The sequence below is a fragment of the Crinia signifera genome, chromosome 3 (genome assembly GCF_055691185.1).
Source record: "Crinia signifera chromosome 3, ASM5569118v1, whole genome shotgun sequence".
In the NCBI taxonomy this organism is placed as follows: Eukaryota; Metazoa; Chordata; class Amphibia; order Anura; family Myobatrachidae; genus Crinia; species Crinia signifera.
The window spans coordinates 107,139,318-107,163,674 of record NC_139219.1 but is presented as its reverse complement, the minus strand read 5'-3'; the positions used below and the strand labels follow the sequence as shown (position 1 = coordinate 107,163,674).

The 24,357-nt window shown below is 44.0% G+C and overlaps 1 protein-coding gene across 2 annotated transcripts in view; it reads right to left on the bottom strand.

Annotated features, from left to right (window-relative positions):
- ERMARD (ER membrane associated RNA degradation) overlaps positions 1-24,357 on the bottom strand; it is a 118,612-nt gene that overhangs the window by 14,874 nt on the left and 79,381 nt on the right. For both annotated transcript variants that reach the window (XM_083176362.1, XM_083176363.1), the window contains 3 exons: positions 14,289-14,372; positions 3,997-4,070; positions 2,394-2,522 (listed from right to left, as the gene is read on the bottom strand). In XM_083176362.1, the coding sequence (XP_083032488.1) occupies positions 2,394-2,522; positions 3,997-4,070; positions 14,289-14,372 (287 nt within the window). The remainder of the gene's footprint in view (positions 1-2,393; positions 2,523-3,996; positions 4,071-14,288; positions 14,373-24,357) is intronic.

Below are 24,357 nucleotides of genomic sequence, written 5' to 3'. Positions count from 1 at the left end.
TGCCCGATAATACATTTGGACAAAAATCGTGCGAACAGACGGTTTCTGTGGTGCCTTTAAAAAAGAGAGACTGTTAAGTGTTGCGCTATAATGGCAGCTAGTGGGGTTGTGCTGTGTAAGAGTGCTGGCAAAATGATACAACGCAATATGTGCTCAAGCAGTCATATGGGGCAGATTTATTAAGCTTGGAGAAGAGATAAACTGGAGATAAAGTGGAGAAAAGGTAAAAGGATATAAAGCACCAGCCAATCAGCTGTGTTTGAAAAAGACAGTTGGGAGCTGATTGGCTGGTGCTTTATCTCCTTTTGCCTTATCTCCAGTTTATCTCCAGTTTATCTCTTCTCCAAGCTTAATAAATCTGTCCCATAGTCTTATAAGCAGTATTATTAGGGAGCTTTGAGGAGCAAGGAGTATATTTAATAAAGTGCAGGTTTACAGATTAGATGTTGCCCATAGCAGCTAGAATCTACTGTAATTGATTGCTATGGGCAACGGCTCCACTTCTATAAACCTGCACTTTAAAAAAGACTCCTTAGTCTGGAAAATGCTGCTATAAAAGGTAAATACTTTATCTGATTACCAGGAATATTTGCTGATCTAGTTAATCATTGCGTACCATAAATGCTTACTTGCACATGTGAAATTGCATTAACCAGATATTGTGTATTAGTTCCTTTGGTCTGAGCTCAGGTCATAAGGAAAGAGCGCAGAACCATAGCCACCATGGTGATTTCTGCAGTTATAGTATAAATGATTGACTCTGGGTTGACAGTCACTAGGTCGACCACTAATGGTCGACAGTCACTAGGTCGTCACCAAAAAGGGGTCGACATACATTAGGTCGACACTGTCAAAAGGTCGGCACCAGCTTATGGTCAACAGTCCTTTTGACTATGGACCTTGCCTATGTCGACCATAATATTGTGTCGACCTAAGGTATGTCCACCATTAGTTGACCTAGTCATCGTCTATCCAATGACTGCATCCCGTATAATACAACAATAATTTTGAAACACACAAAGGTGGCCCGTGTAATAAAAATGAGTCTGATGCGACCTTTCTCCCATTAGTAATTTAAGGTAGCAGTGTTTTATAAGAAAAGGGAACATTTCAAATGAATGACGATGAACTTTATATGGTAACTTTATTTTAAAATCACATTTTATCTAGTTTCCAAAATGTGCACATAATGGTTACCCAGGGGTGCTTCCAAAGACATGGTGAGCGCAGCAAGCCATGCGAGGGGACGTACTGCTATGTTTCAGGGTGGCAGGATGAGGATGAGAAGATTTTACGGGGAACAGTGGGGCAGGGCTTAATGACATGGATTTGCATAACTGAGCTCAGTCCCATCCCAGCAGACCTGCAAATCATAGCACTATGGGGAAAGGCTCTGACATCCGGGCCTCTTCTCTGGAAGAGACTTTAAAGGTAGGCAGCTATAGGCTATATCTATGAGGACACATATATCTGTAGTAGAAATGGGTGTGGTATAGATTACATACAATGTCTAGATCGACAGTGAATAGGTCGGCCCCAAAAAGGTCAACATACACAAGGTTGACACTGGAAAAAGTTGAACACAAGCAAACAGTAGACATGAGTTTTCACCTTTTTTAGGTCAATATCGACACCTGATAACGTGGAAGTCGAACTTTTCATGTGTCGAACTTTGTCTTATCGGTGTAGTGCTTGTGTAGACTATTTGACTATGTTGGCCTATCAACTGTCAGTCTTCTGGATACCGTTGCGGTTTACACAAAAGGGTGGATTCTGAGTTTTGTGCACAGCAAAAATGCAAATACATTGGCAAAACTAGGTTGCACTGCAGTCTGTCCAAATGCAAATTTACATTGCAGTCTAAAAATAAAGCTTTAAAGCATTTATGAGTTACAGTACATGCGAAAGTCACCAGTATTTATCCTGCATGAATTTTTTAATACCTTTTTTATACCTTTTTTATACCTGCATGCCTTGCATTGCAACATGTTGGTCCCAGAACAGTTATATGTTTTTCTTACTTCCCTCCCGAATCAGAAAAAGTCTAAAGAATATATTTTCTAACAGCTAAAGGATGACTAATCATACCTTGCACATTGAATTAAGATAATACCCGAATCAATATTGAATGTTGATCTAGAACTGGGGTAGACAACCCTAGTCCTCGAGAGCTACCAACAGTGCATGTTTTGCAGGTCTCCTCACATAATCACAAGTGAGCTAATTAGCTCCATCTGTGTATCTTTTAAAATGTGTCAGTGATTAATGAGTGCAGCAGCTAGGTTGTCTGGAAAATGTGAACTGTTGGTAGATCTCGAGGGCTAGGGTTGGCTTCCACTGATCTAGAACATTGATTTAGCGATCCAAAAGTCAGTGAAGAATATACAGTATACCTGTCTGTGTGAAGCCAGCTTGCCAAGTCCTCAGCACTAAAGCAGATCTTTTTGTGAACTTGTAGCAGAGAAAGGATCTGTGCCACTTCAGAATGTAAGGATTTACCATTATCATCTGGGTCTTCAGGCCTAGATCAAATCAGAAACATTAATATAATTTCTACATATATGTGTTTGGGGTAGTGTTTTATATGTGATCTTAGGGAGCTGTGCCCATTATTCTAGGAGTACAGAATTCACCTCATCATATCCTTTAACACAGCTACCTCAGTTGGAAGAGCATCAGCACTATTCAGAACAATGGTTAAGGGAAACAAAACTATCCCCACAGACAGTGCTGTAATAGGTCTGTACCTCATCTTGTGCCAGCTACGGCCTCATACTAATTAACTCATGATGTCATGTTGGGGCATACCTGCCGCCTTTTGAAAACTCCTCTCCGGGAGAAGCCCGGTGAGGAGTTAAAGGGGGGCGGGACGAGGGTTCATTTTGGGGGGGGGGGGGCGAGGCTGCTGTCACTAAGCCCCACCCCCACGACCGGCAGCCGCAAAAATTCGGAAATTTATACCGCGGGGAAGGGGAGAGCAGGGACTGTGGCTACAATGCGGAAGACTTGCCCACCTTCCGGGGGGGCAGGAGGGGGACCCGATTTGCGGGACCCTCCCAGCCATTCCGGGAGGGTAGGCAAGTATGTGTTGGGGGCGGTCCCATCCTCCACACTGGTAAATGCAGCACTGCCCAGAGTGTCCTGAAAATTGTCTAGTGGGGCTGCACAGATTACAGTGTGTTCGCTAGAGCATCTAAAAGAAACTCCAGACAGCTAAACTGATGTGATACTAGTTATAGTGTGCTGTTATAGGCAGCCAGTGAGCTAGGGACTGTGGAGCAATAAAAATGCTGCCTACAGAGCCCTGGACTACTAGTTACAGCCCTGCCTATATGCAAACCCCAGAATTGATAGGCTGCAGCCCAAAGAAGCAAGCTTGGATGGATGATACGGTAGGAAGTAGCTTCCTAAAGGTACTCGCAGCCCAGACTGGCAGTACCGGTGTGAGGGAACACCTTCCAATGGGACTGCCATATTGTCTATGACTGGCAGGAGGAACTTCCAAAAAGAATACACTACCAGTCACAGTAAAGCAAGTGCAGTCTCACAGACTGCTTCTGGCTCACTCCTGCATTGGCGGATTTTATTGGGGGGGGGGGGGGGGGGATGCGCTGTCCTGCAGCCCAGAGGTAAAAATCTATCATTGGTCTTAAGTGTCTCTTTATGTCAAATCTGTTCCCCACTGTTTTGCCTACTTCTTACATGAGGGGGGAGCAATGAAGAAAAAAAAAAAAAAACAGGATCCATTGTACTGTTTAAATGCAGTACATCTATACACCACATGTCTAAGTCAGCCCAGACCGACTTAGATTAACAAGCAGGGTAGAAATCATTTGGATGTTTATGCATTTTGCTCAGTATAGAAGATAAACATTTTGTAGGTACAGTAACAGAAATTTTGGGAATGGGGGCACATGAACAGCATATTTTTTTCTTACTTTTCCTACAGAGAAAATATACTCATTATTAAGAAAAAAAAATTGTCAATCCACTTACCCTGTTGCTTTATGATCTAGAGAAGGATATGGGAGAAAATGCCATTCCTGAAGCCTTTCACTGCACTGTAACACCTAAGTAATATAGAAAAAACATTGGCACTTGTTTCCTAGTACGGCGCCCATCGGGTCCCATCGCATACCTTAATTTAAGGATTGGTTGGTTCTTTTTGGAAGTTTGAGATTCCGCTGGTGCCTTGTCAGATCAACCTTCCACTCCAGCTCCTCAAATTTATTAATGGGAATGAATGACAACCCTATTCAAAACACTTATCTCAACCTCAGATAAAAAATGTGATGAACTATTAATAACTAGATCTACCAGCAGTGTGTTTGCTTTGATTTCCAGCATTCCTTGGCCTTTTCTTCGTGTACAGGACCTCCTCCTTCCATGCCCTTAGCGCGGGTAGTAACCCCTAAACGACGTTTAGATGCAATGCCTGAATTATCAATATCGCTTTGCGAGGTACTTAAATCAGTGGTCAGGGCATCCTGTTCATCTACAGGGCATTGTTTACAATTAGATCTCTGTGAACAGTTCCCTCTGTTGGGGTATTCCCCCATTTCCCAGGGATGGACTGTTCTTGATAGTCTTTTTCCATGGTGTTTAGTTTTTTTTTTTTATATTTAATTAGGTCCCGTTTATAGGAATCTATGTTGTTTTTACATTTTTCTAACCAGTTCTGAATTGTATCATTAGTTAAGGTAGATATCACACTGCTTTTCAAGTCACTGATTTTCACTTTAGTCACCAACACAGGGGTAGATTATTCTTTCACTAATAATATAAGATCTGATGAACACCTATTCAGTATCGGCACCCAATGGCGGCATAATTCCAAACTGTTTCTACCAATGGTGTCTATATTTTTAATGCAAAACTCTCTTGGTATTTTGCATTTAGATTCCGATGCAGACAGTGTATTGATTAAAGAAACCCTAAAAACATTCTTCGGCTCTGATACACCGGAAGAGCTATATAAACACACTCTTTAAACTAAAGAAAAAAGAGGTAGACTTCCAACTATACGGTATTAGTTTATCCAGTTATTATTGGGAACACAAAATACCAATGGTGTATACACACCTTGGAAGGAGGAACTTGGACACTGAGCTCTGGCTTACCCTTTCATGAGTGTGCAATAACTGGGAAGCCTATTAATATAATGTGGTTTTATTGAATTTCTGCTACACTAAGAAGCCGATATAAAATGGACCCAGTGTCAGTCTTGATCAAGTCCTGAATGTGGTAGTATATCTTTAACTCGCTCTATTAATCACTTGATACCCTTGTCCTATTGCTTCAACTAGAAGTTGAAGCAAAAAACAAAGCACTAGCTGTGACACGATCAGAAGCTCTGACCATCAAATCTCCTAAGGAGCAGTCAGAATCGGTTGTCTGGACCCAAGAATACACAACATCAAGCAAAAAACTTATGCAGCAGGCCAAAGTGGTATGGCCAATTGTGACGCAGGATCCCACATTACCAGCATTGAAGAATGCCAAACTATTACCTTCCTTTCACAGAAGCAAAAACATTAAAGACATTGTGGTCCATAACGACGTAACTAATATGTCCACAACTAGATCATCCCACTTTCTGACACGCAAACCTGGCAATTATCGCTGCACGGGATGTGTAACCTGCAGCGCGATGGTAACAGGCGACAAGTTCTTCCATCCTCACTGGGGTAAAGCTTACAACAAATATCCCCTAACCTGTTCAAGCAAATTCATTAAAAACCAAATAACATGCCCTTGTGGTACCAGATACATTGGTAAAACCATAAGGCAAATGAAAGAACGATTGGCTTTACACAAATCCCATATAAGAGCAGCGTTGGAAGGAAAAGCAGCAGACCAACCTGTTGCCAGACACTGGCGTGATGCCCATCATAGCATCTCTAGTCTCAAACTCCAAATGATTGACCATGTACCCAACAGCAACAGAGGTGGTGACCGGGGTCGGACTCTATTACAGAGGGAAGCCTTTTGGATCTTTACCCTGCAAACTGTGCACCCCAAAGGACTGAATGAATTATTAACATATACTTCATTCTTATAAGGATGTTTTTGTGTAATTGTTGTGTACATTAATCAGCCATTTAGTCTCTATGTGATTTGCAGTTGTATTTCATTATTATGTGTGCAGTAGTATTTTAGCACTCACTACTTTATCACTGTTCTGAAGCAGTATTTTTTCACATTTGTTTGTTTTCACAGCTATTACCCATGGCGCCCTGATCTCCAGACTGCCCCCTGAGAGGTGTTCCGGCCGTCAGATTGTTGCCAGTGAACAGTAAGGTATTGGGCGCTACATACTGTGTTGTATTACACAACACAGGTTACTATGGTTACCATGGGCACGCTGTGTAACCGCGCCCCTAGGGGAGTAGCCGGTCTGTCACTACTGGTACAGGTTGAGGACGTCACCGGACCCCGAATGGGACGCGCGGCTGGTGTAGGGTGCACTGCTAATGTAAGTTTGTTTTCTCTATATATATACTCATTTGTTACACTTGATTTCAGGTCTTGATAAAAGGGGTCAAACCCTGAAACGTTGGCATCTGATCTATGATTGTGCTGTTGCATTATTTCAAAAGCTTCTGAGTGACATCCACCCAGGATATATATATATATATATATATATATATATATATATATATATATATATATATATATAGTGTAAGACAGTGGCAGGGAAAGTCATAGACGGCAGGTACCTTTCCCCTAGAATCCTGTCTTATGGCATATAGACTGCAGGCTGTTTCAATCTGTGTGGTAAGCTCCGGCTTACAAAGGGTGTTCTGTCCTGGGCTGGTAATCAGGAGAGCACCTGATTCTTTAAAAAGGAGCCAGCCCTCTCCATAGGGGTCTCTCTCTCTCCCTGGGTGTTGGAGGCAGTAAGCTGCTGCTAGAGAGAGACAACGCTGTAAGTACTGCGTTACTTGATCTATATCTGCTGTGTGTGTCCAGTGTCACATAGTGTGGCCCTGGTATAGAGAGGGACGTTTATTCTGTTTAGTTAGAGCTCAGACAAGCAGGTTTTATTTTTCTGTTTTGCCTGAAGTGTAAAGGCTGTTTTTTTAGTTTCTTGCTCTGAGTGCTGCAATAAACTCAGGCAAGCCCTGTTTTGGACCCAAGCCGTGATGTCACTGTCTAAGTCTGTGCCAAAAACTCACCTGTGCCTACCTGTTTGACGCTAAAACCCCACATATGGTCGAGAATGCGAGCAAGCATCTCTCTACCTCTCGCAGACTTAAAGAGACATACACCGAACTATAGGACTTTTGCTACAGCAAGCTGGAAGTTGTTGCTAAAGGCAACCAGCCACAAGTGAGTGTCTGGAGTGCGCTGATACTTGTATGTCCTGGCTGAAGGCTGCTGTAACACTGCAACAGGAGACTGTTAAAATGGAGGACCTTTTAAAACACTTGGTGCAGGCAAATGAGCTGCAGCGGCAGGCCAACGCACATCAGCAAAAGGTGCATGAGGAGGCCATGCGTGCCCAGGCTGAAACCAATGTTTTACTGCTTGAATCCAACAGACAAGCCTTAAAGGAACAGCAGCAAACTAATCTGCAATTACAAGAGCAAATACAGAATGTGGCTAAGAGTGTGGCGCAGAGTGTGCAAACACCCCAACCCTTGCTTCCAACCACACGGGCTGCAGTACAGAAATCTCTGCAAAAGATGACTCTCACGGATGATGCAGAGGCCTATCTTGCTGTGTTTGAACGTGTAGCAGAGCGTGAACAGTTACCCGTGGATCAATGGGCAGGTGTGGTAGTGCCTTTTTTAACTGGAGAACCACAAAAGGCGTATTTTGATCTGAGTGAGCAGGATGCTAAGGTCTACGCGAAACTCAAGGGAGAGATCCTTGCTCGCTTAGTAGTAAACATGAGTGCGCGTGCCCGGAAGGTGCATAACTGGACTTTTTCTGAACAGTTACCTGCGCGGTCCCAAATGTATGACCTGGTCCACCTGGTAAGGAAGTGGCTACAGCCAGAGGAGTCTACACCAGCGCAGATCGTGGAGAGAGTCGTGCTGGACAAGTATCTTTGTTCCTTACCTCCAAAGGTTCAGCGCTGGGTCGGTCAGGGCGACCCTAATGATGTCAACCTGGTTGAGAGGTACAGACAGGGGTTAAAGTGGGCCGGAACGGGGCGGAACTGAGTTCCGGCAGTTGTAATTGAAGCCGGAACTCAGTTCCGCCTCCTTCCACCCACCGTGCATGGCCACAATTATATTTAAATTTCCTCCAGCAGGCTGGCTCATATTAGAGCTCAGCCTCCGGAGCACTCCTATCATCCCCCTGCCTCCGCAGCAGCCTAGCACACTGTGTACGGCTACCCTACCAGCCGCCATCCGTACACAGTGTAGCAGTAGCACCTCCGCCTGCTTTCTCCCTGTGACTGGACACTGCAGCCGTCAGTCAATCAGAGCTTGTGGACTGGCTCCTGATTGGCTGCCAGATCCCGAGCCAATCAGAGCTCGCGGGCCGGCAGCCAATTAGGAGCCAGCCCGCAAGGGATGATTTGGCGGCTGATGGCAAGGGGCAGAAGAGACAGGTTATGCGCTCCCCTCCGAAGGGAAGCAGCAGTGGAGGACGAGGAGCCAGCCAGCACTCGAGGATGACACGGACTCTCCTCTCCCCGACAGCAGCAGCAACAACGGTGAGTTGTGCTGCTGCTGGGATATTCTTTTACATATTGTTGGAATATGTGTTTATTGCACTGTAGGGGCATACCAGGCTGGCACTGTGTGGGAATATCTGGCACTATGGGGGCATATCTGTGTCTGGCACTGTTGGGGCATATATGTGTCTAGCTCTGTAGGGGCATAGCTGGCACTGTAGTGGCATATCTGACACTGTGGAGGCATATCTGGCACTATGGGTGCAGATCTGTGTCTGGCACTGTGGGGGCATAACTGGCACTGTGGGGGCATATATGTGTCTGGCACTCTGGGGGAATATATATGTCTGGCACTATGGGGGCATATCTGGCACTGTGGGGGCATATCTGGCACTGTAGTGGCATATCTGACACTGTGGAGGCATATCTGGCACTATGGGTGCAGATCTGTGTCTGGCACTGTGGGGGCATAACTGGCACTGTGGGGGCATATATGTGTCTGGCACTCTGGGGGAATATATATGTGTCTGGCACTATGGGGGCATATCTGGCACTGTGGGGGCATATCTGGCACTGTGGAGGCATATCTGGCACTATGGGTGCAGATCTGTTTCTGGCACTGTGGGGGCATAAATGTGTCTGGCACTCTGGGGGCATGTATGTATCTGGCACTGTGCTGGCATATCTGGCTCTGTGGTGGCATATCTGACACTGTGGTGGCATATCTGACACTGTGGAGGCATATCTGGCACTATGGGTGCAGATCTGTTTCTGGCACTGTGGGGGCATAAATGTGTCTGGCACTCTGGGGGCATGTATGTGTCTGGCACTATGGGGGCATATCTGGCACTGTGGAGGCATATCTGGCACTGTGGGGGTATGATTGGCACTGTGGTGGCATGCCTGCCACTGTGGGGACATATGTATCTGGCACTGTGGGGTCATATGTGTAATGGGCATCATGTTGTGCGGCATAATGGGCATCATGGTGTTTGTAGTAATGTGGAATGGGCATTACGGTGTGGGGTGTAATGTGTAATTGGCATCACAATGTGCGGCATAATGTGTAATTGGCATTACAGATAGATAGTATATAATGATTTCAGTATCCTGTCATTGTTTGGGCTTGATTTGTGAGGCGTACTAGGTAACTGTGTGGGCCTTTATGTTTTTATGATGCCCCCTGCTGAATACCTGCCCCCCGCCCACCACTGAATACCCTTGCTACCATGTAAGGGTGGCATTAGGGGCGTGGCTTATTCCAGGTGGGAGGTGCTATGGGTGTGGCCCGAAAGGGTGGGTGTAGAGGGTTGAGTTCCACCACCTCCCTTGGACCACTTTAAGCACTGGGTACAGAGCTACTGAAAATCTAATCCAAGAAGTGCCTCCTGGACGTTCCACCCTCAGGAACAGCAAATCGGCCGGATCATCTGGTTCCGTTTACTAGATGGGTGAATAATGTTTTAAAGGGAGGTGGCCTAGATGGGGAACAAACAGTGGAGAGGCGTTTCCCAAGGGACAGTAGGGTCCAAACCTGGGTCGCAAAAAGACTGGGGCCGCATACAGTGTTGGCGTTAGTCCAGCTAAAGAGTACTTGTGGAACTGTCTCCCATGAAGTGGGCGTGGTAGAGACCCTGATGCATAGTGTGATCCTGGGAAGAGACTTCCCATTGTTCTGGGACTTGTGGAAACAGAATGTACACTGCACTAGAAATGCTGTTTATAATGAGAATGTGTGCCCTGTGATTAGCCCTGAGCCTTTTGATCAGGATACTGAGGTTCAAACGGTAGGGGTGACCACTATTGAATCTGACAGTTTTCCCCTAGCTGTTCTTGCAGGTGAAGCTGAGGAGCAGGAAGAAGCATGTGACATGCCTGAGCTAGAGATGTCACGTGATAATTTTGGGACTGCTCAACTTAGAGATCCCACCTTATTAAGAGCTAGGGAAAACCCTAAAGTCATAAATGGTGAGCCCCAATACCCCAATGCTGACAAAGAGTTCCCATATATGGCCATTAACCAGGATCTACTGTATCGGGTATATAAAATCCGTGGGGAGATAGTTGAGCAGCTGGCGGTGCCCCGGCCATACCGTAGAATGGTCTTAGACCTTGCTCACAAACACGCGATGGGAGGACACTTAGGTACTGAAAAGACCACACAACGCGTGTTGCAACGGTTTTACTGGCCCGGGGTTCACCGCGCAGTAGAAAACTACTGCAAGTCCTGCCCTGACTGTCAGCTGACGGCTCCCATGACACATTTTAGAAGTCCCCTGGTTCCGTTACCTATTATTGAGGTGCCCTTTGACAGGATTGCAATGGACCTGGTCGGCCCTTTGGTAAAATCCTCAAGGGGATTTCAGTATATTCTTGTGGTGTTGGATTACGCCACTCGTTACCCTGAGGCTATTCCTTTGCGGAATACCTCTTCAAAGTCCATAGCAAAAGAGCTCTTCAACATGTTTACCCGTATCGGCATACCCAAAGAGATCCTTACCAATCAAGGAACCCCCTTCATGTCTAAAGTCACGAAAGAGTTGTGTAAACTATTAAAAATTAAGCATCTACGTTCATCGGTGTATCACCCACAAACTGACGGTCTTGTTGAAAGGTTTAATAAAACATTAAAGGGGATGTTGAAGAGGGTAGTGAGCAAAGATGGGAAGGACTGGGACTGTCTTCTGCCTTATTTGATGTTTGTGGTCCGTGAGGTGCCCCAGTCATCCACAGGTTTTTCCCCTTTTGAGCTAGTGTATGGCAGACATCCTCGTGGACTGCTTGATATAGCAAAGGAAACTTGGGAACAGGAGACTACACCCTACAAGAGTGTCATTAAGCAAATTTCTCTTATGCAAGACAGAATTGCTGCGGTCATGCCTATAGTCAGGGAACACTTAGAGCAGTCCCAAGAAGCACAACGTCGAGTGTATAACAGGTCAGCCAGGGTAAGAAGCTTTAACCCAGGTGACTGCGTGTTGGTATTAGTACCCACCGTAGAAAGCAAATTTCTTGCTAAGTGGCAAGGGCCTTATGAGATCATCGAAAAAGTGGGAAGTGTAAATTATAAAGTATACCAGGTTAACGGAAGCCAGAACAGTTGTACCATGTGAACTTAATTAAACCCTGGAAAGACAGAGAGACTCTGACAGCTGTAAGTGCCCCCTCTAGTGATAGCCCAGAGGTGCGGGTGTGAGAGACCCTGTCCAAATCCCAGAAGCAGGAAACTAAAGAGTTAGTACAAAGGAATTATGATGTGTTCTCAGAACTTCCAGGGCGCACCACAGCCATAAATCATGACATTGTCACCGAACCTGGAGTTCGGGTACGCTTAAAACCCTATAGAGTACCAGAAGCGCGTAGACAGGCCATATCTGGGGAGGTCAAGAAAATGTTAGTCTAAAAGTGAGTGGTCAAGCCCCATTGTGTTAATTCCAAAACCAGATGGCTCATTGCGCTTCTGTAATGACTTCCGGAAGCTGAACGAGGTATCAAAATTTGATGCCTACCCAATGCCAAGAGTTGACGAGTTAATTGAAAGACTTGGTCATGCTAGGTATTTCTCTACCCTCGACTTAACTAAAGGTTACTGGCAAGTACCTCTTACCGATAGTGCCAAAGAGAAAACCGCATTTGTCACCCCCGATGGTCTGTTTCAATATCTCTGTTTGCCTTTTGGGTTGCATGGGGCTCCAGCAACTTTTCAAAGGTTGATGGACATTGTTCTTAAACCCCATCGTCAGTATGCCTTGGCATATCTAGACGACATCATCATTTTTAGTGATGACTGGAAGAGTCATTTAACCAAAGTCCAGGCGGTGTTGAATTCCCTCAGAGAGGCGGGGTTGACAGAGAACCCAAAAAAGTGTACTTTAGGCCTCGAGGAGGCACGTTACCTGGGGTATGTTATCGGGAGAGGTATAATAAAGCTGCAAATAAATAAAGTGGAGGCTATCCAAGACTGGCTCGTCCTTCGACAAAAAAACAAGTCAGGGCTTTTTTGGGAATTCTGGGGTATTACCGTAGGTTCATTCCCAAGTTTGCAACCATGGCAGTGCCCCTAACCGATCTTACCAAAGGAGGTAAGGCAGTTATGGTCAGCTGGAACCCAGAGGCTGAAAGGGCATTCCAAGAATTAAAAGTGGCCCTTTGTAATCAACCACTCCGGATTTTAAAAAAGAGTTTGTCGTACAGACTGATGCTTCTGATGTGGGACTAGGTGCTGTCCTCTCCCAAGAAGTTGGTGGAGAGGAACACCCGGTAACATATTTGAGCAGGAAGCTCACACCTGCGAGAGAAACTACAGTATAGTCGAGCGGGAGTGCTTAGCAATCAAGTGGGCCCTTGAATCCCTAAAGTACTATCTTTTAGGACGCTTCTTTAGATTAATCACGGACCACTCCCCACTTACATGGATGTACCAAGCCAAAGAGAGAAACGCAAGGGTCACAAGATGGTTTCTCAATTTGCAAAATTTCAAATTTACAGTGGAACACAGAGCAGGAAGGCTTCAGGGTAATGGCGATGCCCTATCCCGAACATACTGCCGGTTGGCAGACAGTGTCTGACCCCACAGGTTTGAACAGAGGGGGAGGGTATGTAAGACAGTGGCAGGGAAAGTCATAGACGGCAGGTACCTTTCCCCTAGAATCCTGTCTAATGGCATATAGACTGCAGGCTGTTTCAATCTGTGTGGTAAGCTCCGGCTTACAAAGGGTGTTCTGTCCTGGGCTGGTAATCAGGAGAGCACCTGATTCTTTAAAAAGGAGCCAGCCCTCTCCATAGGGGTCTCTCTCTCTCCCTGGGTGTTGGAGGCAGTAAGCTGCTGCTAGAGAGAGACAACGCTGTAAGTACTGCGTTACTTGATCTATATCTGCTGTGTGTGTCCAGTGTCACATAGTGTGGCCCTGGTATAGAGAGGGACGTTTATTCTGTTTAGTTAGAGCTCAGACGAGCAGGTTTTATTTTTCTGTTTTGCCTGAAGTGTAAAGGCTGTTTTTTTAGTTTCTTGCTCTGAGTGCTACAATAAACTCAGGCAAGCCCTGTTTTGGACCCAAGCCATGATGTCACTGTCTAAGTCTGTGCCAAAACCTCACCTGTGCCTACCCGTTTGACGCTAAAACCCCACAATATATATATATATATATATATATACACTTACACACGCACACATGCCAGTCAATGAACTGAGGAAACTAATACATGAAAATTTAATTTCACGTGACTGCTAACATTTTAGTATATTTATGCTGCCACATGCTACTGATTACGTTCATTAAGCCACAGTGACTTCAAATGATGTGATTAACATTGGTGACTATGTTTAATATGATGGAGAGACTTATCCAGGCAAGATCAATGTCATCAGATATGGTGAATACTCAGTGAGCAAAATGGCAGAGGCTTATTCAGTATAATATAATATATGTAGAATGTATAATTCAACTGCCTGGTTCAAAAACCAGAGCCCTAGAGGAGGGAATGGTCCCTCAGCCAGTGGGGCCCAAAGGGAATTTCCCCTATACCTCTATGGGCCAGTCCAGTACTGTCTATGTCATCCATTATACAGTGACACACCTAATACAGCGACATACTTACTGTACTACAGCCATTAATCACACACATACTGTATGGCAGACATTATGTTTTCACGCACCTGTTTTTGAAGAAGTGCAATTGGATGAAATCTTGACTGATAAGATCCAGCTACATCAGCTAGTAGATTTACAGCTTCAATTTCCTGTTACATTATAAATGCAGAAAATAAATATCAGTATACTGCAAAACAACATGCATAACAACAAAAAGACTTGGGACCTTATTCTGGTTGATTCGTTCGTGTGCATGTTCGCACGCATGCAGTTATGCAATGCGATCCCCATAACACACGCGAACATGAATGTTCGCAATGGTACAGACAGGGGAGTGTACTCCATCTAACCGCACTCTTGCATGTACCTAGGCACAATCACGTGGACGCAGGTTCATGCATTGTGCTAACGTGTGCACACGCACAACACTTTTTTCCACTGCAAACTGTAGGCACACATATGCACCCATAAATTTAAACATGTCAGCACTACACTTCAATTACATCTATTGGCTTACCTCAGTGCCTTTATTAAAACTAATTAAATTAATAGTGTCTATTATCACTTGTGTAATGTAAAACATTATTCCCATACTGTGTTAAATGTTCTGCCTTTCCTTTACAAATACACCTGTGCTTTTGCTATGTTTAACTGGTGTTTATAGCTAAATGTGTTTTTTGATACAATTATTCTTGAGTCAAGGAATATGTGTCATTTTAATCCCAGTAATTTGGATTGTAGTTACACCCCCCCCCCCCCCTCCCGTTTTCTTTCTGTACCCCTTTCTTTTTTCTTTTTTTTTGTGTTTATTGGAGGAGATAAAGAACATTAGCATACATGGTATTGCACATAAGTACAATGTAGTAATAAAACAAGTAATTTCACTGCCACTATATCCTAGTGGTATACAAGGTTGTAGGTGGTGGTAAAGGGTTAGTAAAAAAACAAACAAATGTCTCATGGTACATAGAGCTATCACACCAATATACAGTATAGTCCCATTATGTTCTAAAATGGGACTAAAATGCTGAGCCATTGGAAAGAGTTTCCATATTATACCACATTGTTAGTCTTACCACTTTACGAACATTTTCTTTAGTAGAGGGTGGTAGTGTTAATAGATAAGGGAGCCATATAGAGAAAAACTGAGCTGAGCATGACTCTGCATCTAACGAACAGTCTATCAATATGTGTACCCCCCTTTCTATTGTATGTTTTTTATTTCTACAATAAAAATGTAAATTTAAAAAAAAACACATTATTCTTATTTTGCTGCATCACTCACTATGCTAGGAATGTCATGTAAGTTATCAACTCATTTACATTCACACATTGACAATCATATGCATTCATGGCCACACAATACTACTCTAATGCCCCCCATACACGGTCCATTTTTGCAGTCCATTCTGTACTTTTAAAGTACACATCGTATCGGATCGCATCCCTTGTGCATGCATTGTGCATGCACTGCGATCCGATACGATGTGTACCTAGTACAAAAAGTATGTGCAACACATACTTTTTGTACTGAACTATGTGATGCGTGGGAGCGTGCATCACATAGTACAGAACGGAGCCGGCAGAAACGGAGCGTCTATGGGCTCCTTAAGCCAACCCAGCCATACTTCACCACAAAATGTACTTATCATCCATCTGCATGCACAGACACAACTAATAACACAAAAACATTACGGCCTAAGCGAACACATTTTACCCCACCATGTACAATAAACACAAACACAGTGTAGCAATCCAACATATTTATTAATTATACAGAATATTTATAAAAAACATTTTAACAGCTCCATCATGGCGCTGACACACAATGCAGCATCTCTAAGGTGGGCCGCCATCTCGGTCAGCATCCTCTGCATGACTTCCTTTCTGTTGCTGCGATGTGTTGTAGCTGTAGGGATGGAAATTGTTTGTATAAATTAATGTAGCCTCTGTCATTACAGATTTACACACACATAAATACACACACACATATATATATATATATATATATATATATATATATATATATATATATATATATATATATATATATATATATATATATATATATATATGATGCAGTTAAAATCCCGGCGGTCGGGATCCCGGCGTTCAGAATCCCGACGCCAGAATCCCATAACATGCTTATATGCACATCACTCTGGTCGCTTACTGTATGACCTGATGAAAAGACCGTCCCGGTCTTGAAACGTCGTCATGCTGATTACACGAAAGCCTTAAAGATGTTTTTCTACTTGCTAATACACTTTTGAACAAACCCGTGTCGAGTGCCGCCTCCTTTCTCCTGCCTGGATGTTAAAAGTCTAAGTAAGAGAGTCTGTTACTACGTATTCCTCCTGGATGGCACCCCGGTCTTCAATGTTTATTCTAGAGTGCCAGACAAACAAACCAATTTGGATATATACAGTATATATATATATATATATATATATATATATATATATATATATATATATATATATATATATATATATACAAACGTAGGGTCCGGCACTCCAAACAATGGCAGCAATAAGCGGTCGGTGCCTCCACAGCTCCGCAGGAGCAAATATAGACAGTTGTGGTGTGGCACTCACGACTCTTACTCAGGTACACAAATGGTATGCCAGTCAGAAATGAATCAACGTTTCAAATTTAATTTGTCATCAGGATAAAATAAGATACAAACAGTAACAAAGACAGGTCGCACGTCACTTTTTAGAACTCAAACATCCCCTCTCTAGCCTCCGCTATCGCATGATAGATTGCGTCCCACTATCCAAAGTAGGTGGTGACAGAGGTAGACTTTTACTTCAAAAAGAAACCAGGTGGATCCATCAGCTCGACTGTTTGGCTCCATGGGGTTTAAATGAACATTTCTCTTTAGGTATTTTCAGGCGCTAACATGTCTTTGCTATATGTCATTATTATATATGCATATACCTTATATACATTAATGTATTATTGTGCCGTTTGCATTTATGTTCTTGCACATGTTACTATGGTTCCGTTCTTTGTGTATTGTTACTATGGTGATGGTTTGTTCACGTTTGACGCGTCCTTGTTGGATGACGTCATCTTCCTGGTCCGAAAGGGGTGGAACCTCCGACCCGGCTCTACCTGCACATGGTGTAAGTCTATATCTTTGTTACTGTTTGTATGTTATTTTATCCTGATGACAAATTAAATTTGAAACGTTGATTCATTTCTGACTGGCATACCATTTGTGTACCTGAGTAAGAGTCGTGAGTGCCACACCACCACTGTCTATATATATATATATATATATATATATATATATATATATATATATATATATATAGATACAGTTGTGAGCAGCGCTGATGTATGAGTCCAGAAATATTAGGAAGTCCAAAACCCGACTTTGACAAGAAGGGCAATATTAGTGCACTAAGTCCAATCAAGTGAACTGCAGCAACCTTTTTTTTTGAATGGGAATCTAATATCAGGATGAAACAATTATCTAAAATGAACAGAAGAGAGAGGTGCGCCTCATAGTGCAGATAAATTAGTTTTTTAATGATAAGCAATAAAACACTCCAGGTAAAAACAGACAATTGCTTGTACCATAGATAAAATCACTGTGGGCTGATTACCACATGGTATAACACATTACCCACAGCATACTGCTCCTCTCCAGCCACGAAGTCCTCAGGAACATGAATCACTGCAGACGCTGGGTTGCGCCGCAGAAGCCAGCACACAGACGGATGGAGGGGCGCCAAGCAGGAGAGATGTCGGGAAACAATCACGAACGGGTATCACAGGCCACGCCCTAACACGTTTCGTCAGAGACTCCGTCACATGCTCGCGTGTCTCCATCAGCACGGAGACGGGGAGCGGATTCCCTGCCGGGCTCCGCTTCAGGGAGATGGGTAGAGTGAGTGGGGGTGCAAGGGGTTATGAGGAAGCAGCGGGGAGCCGGTGGAGGCAGGCTCCGACAAAATGGGGCATGTGAGCGTCTTGTGTGCCCCCTTCTGTTAGCTGCTCTAACTGTAGGTGCATGGCTATATACAGACGCATTCATCACAGTCATGCTAAATTTAGTCAGTATATGAGTGAGAAAGTATAAGCAGAAAGCACGCATAATGTGCCTGTGAAATTTATTATAGTGTAAGGCCAAATACAGTATATATAAAAAGTAATAAAACATTTTTTTTTTAATGATGCTGGTGAAAGAAAAGCGTATCCTTAAACTAAATTAAAGAGAACTGAAATCTATTTGTTCCCTACAGTAAAAAAAAAAAAAAACCAATGAGGAACATGAAAAACTGTATGTATTTATATTGACAACTAACACAATCAACTTGTGCAATCTGACAATTACATCAAACTTCAATAAGAACAAAAACAACAACCCTTAGCACCAACCATTTAAAATGTCAGTATCCATGTGTTTTCTTATGCTTTAAAACACAATCACATACGTCAACACTCACCAAGCAATCTGCCAAAATCAGCTATAAACACAAAAATATATACAATTGAAATGAACAGTATGACAATATTCCCATGCAATGCATTGCACAACTACCACATGCCTCTGAAAATTCCACCATTGCACACACACCCACATCTAACCATAAATTAATCATGCATTAACAAACATCATTGACATTGTTAAATCTCTTAAGGCGACATGCATATTGAAATTTATGCCTCAAAAAAAAAATACTGCTATGTTAAAAGTCCCAGAATGCCCTGCTAGCCACTGCAAGCCCTAATGTGTCCAATGCCAGCAAATACAAGACCCACAAGGCCCACTGCCATTCACTACAAGCCCCAGCATGCCAACTGCTCCTCACTCAACCACTACACCCCACCAATCCACACCATCCAGACGGGGCACCCCCACACCTGCAACTCCCACACCACACCCAATCAACCTCCCACACACACCACCATCGCACCCACCCACCACACCAACACACCCGCAACTCCACCAACCCCACATCCACCTTGGTAAACACCACACCTCACGCGCCCCCAGTATTTCCCCACCCGCCACTCCTGCACAAACCATAGTTCACGCACTAAAGGCTGTAACAGTTAAAGGGGGTGGAGCCCCTTACGACAGTGTGAAGAGCGCCCGAGTTAATAATTGCTAAAATTTGCAGGAAATTTCTGGGCATGAACACATTTCTCAATGCTGCTTTAATGTCATCCTGTTAAGATCCAGAGACAATTGAGGCAGCCTTGGCCAATATCACAGCTGGTGTTCGAGCACACACTGAGAGGTGCAGAATGTCTGAGGAGCAAGCAAGTACCTCACAGGCATCACAAAATATACTCACATCAGTAGCATCTGGGTCACAACAGGTGGCTGCTGGAGTTGCAGGCACTGGCAATACTGTATCTTCTGTTGCCAGTAATGTTGCTGGCCAGGAGATGCAAAGCAAAATTAGGAACAATCCATTTACAAAAAAGGAACTGGAGGTCTTGGTTCCCCAAGCACGGACATGATAGTGTTTGTTCCAAAAAAAGCTGGGTCCAGTAACAAAGATGCTAATTTGGATGCAGATAACTGAGAAGTCAATAAAGTGTCTCCAGAGACTAGGCAATGGAAGAATGTCCGCAGAGGCAAGTGCATTTGTGATTTGTCAATTTTGTATTGGTGTGAAGTCAGCAATGGATATTTGATAGCAGAATTAATGTTTCACTTTGTTTTAAAATGTGTTCCTTTGAGGCCTATACAAGTGTGGATGTTGTTATGGCCATCCATGTAAATTTAACATGTAACTGACATGTGCATAAATGCATAATGACAGCATAGTGGCTGATTTTAAATAGTAACATCAGATGTGGCATATCATTGTTTACAAAGTAAATGTACCAAGTATATATATGTTTTTCGTGACAATATTCAAGTTAAATACCATCTGCTTAGGTTTCAGATGTAGGTAGGATGTAGAAATATGTCTAAAAGTACGCAAATAAAAATACTGCCAGACGTCCTATAGGTGTATATCTTCATGTTTTTTATTTAAAAGTATAAGGTTTTTTCCCCACATTTTTCATTATCTAAATGGGTGTCGAATACTTACTGTATATGTATATCTATATATACTTATTATTAATTGTAAAGGCAACATTTTCAGGTTGCAAGACTACAAGTCCCGCCTCAAACAAACTTTCTGACAGATGGAAGTACAGCCAAACCACCAGGGGCGGCGCGTTTCCACAACATCTCGAGTTGACTCCCCTGGATGTGATTGCAGAATTCTGCTTTGCAATCGAGTAGATTCAGGGTGCGGCAACTATGGATAGCGATCTCCCAGTGCAGGTGTTTGCTGCAGAGCTTCCAGGTAATATAAATTAACAAATGTGTTTGGATTTGTCTTACATATTGTAAATGTGTATGATGGTGACATTTTTTTCTTTCGTGCCAGATGTTGAGGATGAGGGCAACAACATTCCACCACCTGCACAGGGGGAGGAGCATGTGAGAGATGCTCCCCCCCACTGGGACCATCTGGGAATGCCACCCTCCAGGTATTGCGGGACATAAGCCAGCAAGGGATGGAATCCCAACAAATGCAGTAGCATCTGTTTGCGGCACAAATAAGAATTGCTGAAGCAGTGAAAAACATACATTGTGAGATGGTGGAACAGAACTCCATCCTGGTGGATTCACTTTATTGACTTTTTCTGTTATCTGTTTCCAAATGATCTCTTTGTTCACTGTACCCATTTTATGCGGCCTAAACTCAACCTTGTCCCATGCGGAAGGAACCAAGATTCAAAGGTCACATTCTGTAGCTTGAGATCCCTAGCTGCCTAGGAAAAAAAACAGTTTGTATCCCTATTGCACACTGAATGAGAAATATACATATAATAATCAGATAATACAGAGATCTTGGTTGCATATATCTGCAGATATAGGGTTAAGCCCCCAGGCCGTACGTCAAGGCATCTCTGTCACTGGGGGTCCCTAACACTGGGTATGGGGTGTGGGCCCCCAATATGCCGGCACAGGCTGACTACTCCAGGGCAGCACACAAATGAAAGTTAGTAGGTGTTAAATAAGAAGCACATAAGTGCTATGTAAGGAGGTGAAGGTGTGGTTAAAATAATATATACAATGTGATAGGGAAAAAAAATAAATGTTAATAAAGTGTTAGGGTGTGCTACCCTGGAGCAGACCAGCCATACCAACAAAGAGGGAATCACACTCCCAAACCCATCCCATGCACAATAACAAATTTATGGGCCTAATAGCCCAGTGTAAGGCCACATGATAATGGCTTACAACATCTGAGAGCCAGCTTACCTGGAGATACCCCTGGCTTCTCCAATGGCACTCAGGTGTCAGCAAACCCTCCTAATGCTGACCCATCTGTGCCTCTCTCAACTGTAGCAGGACATTCAGTATACCATGGCCTGCCACTTCAGCACCCATCGGTTATGGGCCAGATGTTGCAGATGTGTGTATATTTCGTGATGCCTGTGATGCTTTTCGCTTGCTCACATCCAATTATTTTGATTACATTTATTATTTAATATAGGACAAAATGGTGTGTTATTTAACACCAGACAATAAAAATGTTATATTATTCAAAAAATATTGACATGTCCAATGTTTTCACACCTATTATATATACATTATTTGGATAAAAGTATTTTGATTAACTGTAATAGTGTGTGCGGCACACCATCATGGTTGTTTAACTATAACAGTTGATGTACACAAGAGGCATTAAAAAGGCTGATGCAAGTGTGGTTTTAACAAATGGCACATATATGTGGGTTGTGAGAGTGTATAGGTTGAAGATCTTTGGCACAATGATTGGCACAATGATTGCCAGTCATTAGAGTTTAGTAGTTATGTTTCCAAATGAAAGTGTCCATATGGACACAGCAACAGTTTGTAAAGCGATTGATATTAAGGTGTTACATATATGCACATATTTATATTAGATATGAAGCATGAAAGGGATACATGTTTAAGCGGGTGTGGGTTGTTAGGTGTACACCAACTAGGTCGACAAGCATTGGGACGACACCACTAGATCAAAAGGCAGCAAGGTCGACATGGGTCTAGGTCGACATGTGTAAAGGTCGACATGGATAAAGGTTGACATGGATAAAGGCCGACAAGACATTAGGTCGACACAAGCATTAGGTCGAACTGGGCAAGGTTGACAGTCAAAATGTCGACATGGGGTTTTTCACTGTTTTTTTACCTGAATGTCAACACAGTCAACATGGACACAGTTTGAAGTGCATCGCTTCGCTCGTAATGCTTCGGACAGGGTGCCGAGCATACTATTTTATTCTCCCACCACGCCCTAGAGGATGGTAGGACATGAAATACCGCCTGTCGGCACATGTCGGCTCAAAAAACAGTGAAAAACCCCATGTCAACCTTTTGACTGTCGACCTAGCCCATGTCGACCTAATGCTTGTGTCGACCTTGACCCATGTCGACCTTGACCCATGTCGACCTTGCTGCCACAATGCATGTCGAGACCTACTTTGTCTAGACCTAATGGCCGTATACTGTTTAAGCTACAAAACTGTGCTTACTGTGGGCCTGCATTGAGTAGATGTGGTTAGATAGTTAATGATAAAAACTTGTATGGTGCATGGGTGAGCATTGTGTGCAGGTGCATGTATTTTAGCTATTGCGCGTGCTGATTGGTGTTGGGAACATTGGTCCGCTAAACTGCAGCACTGCGAGACCTGAGAGACACTTTTTTCTTGGAAAATAGGAATTTGGTACTCACCGATAATTCCCTTTCTCCGAATCCGAAGGGGACACTGAAGTACTACGCTGGGGATAGTGTGGTGTTATGGAGGAGTTGGCACTTTAAGAACTTGAAGTGTGGTGTGGCTCCTCCCCCTCTATCCCCCCCTCAGACTCCAGTCTTAGTTACTGTGCCCGAGAGGAGAAAAGAGACCAGGAAACCTCTGACAGAGAGAGAGAGAATGAAAACAAGACACCGAATCAAAAATAAGTCAAAAGAACTTACATACAGACCATCGCATGCAACACAACCTGGCCACATGCGACCTGTAAAAACCCCTCCCTTACCAGAAGACCAGTGCCGGGAGGGCGCTCAGTGTCCCCTTCGGATTCGGAGAAAGGGAATTATCGGTGAGTACCAAATTCCTATTTTCTCCTTCATCCTCCGGGGACACTGAAGTACTACGCTGGGGACGTCCCAAAGCCATCCCCACGGGCGGGAAGGCGCTGGGCATCCTGAAGCACCGCGCGCCCAAACCTAGTAGAGGAGGCCGCGAAGGTGTCAAACCTATAAAACTTAATAAAGGTATTGGGCCCAGACCAAGTGGCTGCCCTACATACCTGAGAAAGAGACACCCCTCTGGCCGCCGCCCAAGAAGGTCCCACCGAACGGGTGGAATGAGCCGAAACTCTAGCAGGCGGAGGCCGGGAGGCCTGAACATAAGCTTGTTTAATGGTTAGGCAAATCCACCTGGCCAAAGTTTGCTTGGTAGCCGGCCAACCACGTTTCGCAGAACAGTATAGGACAAACAGAGAATCCGACTTCCTGAGATCCCTGGTTCTGTCCACATAAACCTGCAAAGTTCGGACCACATCCAGTGAAGCGAACTCTCCTGTCAAGGCCGGAACCACGATTGGCTGGTTAAGATGATAAGCCGTCACCACCTTTGGCAGGTAATCTAACCGAGTCCGGAGTTCCGCCCTATCTGAGTGGAACACCAAATACGGAGAACGACACGAGAGAGCACTGAGGTCAGACACTCGTCGGGCCGATGCCAAGGCCAGCAGGATCACCGTTTTCCAGGTGAGCAAACGTAAATCAATAGATTCTAAAGGCTCAAACACCTCAGACCTGAGATAATCCAGCACCAAGGGAAGATCCCAAGGTTCCTCCGGAGGTCTTACCGGAGGCTGCAGCCTGAGAACCCCATTCATGAAGGTTTGTATTTCCGGCATCAAGGCTAAGCGCCGATGAAAAAATACCGACAAAGCGGACACCTGAACCTTAAGGGACCCTAAACAAAGGCCCGCCTCAAACTCCGATTGAAGAAACCTCAACAATCGGGACAAACAAAAAACAGCTGTAGGGCACTTGTGTCGTTCGCACCACGACACATAAGCCTTCCAAATTCTGTAATAATGCCGGG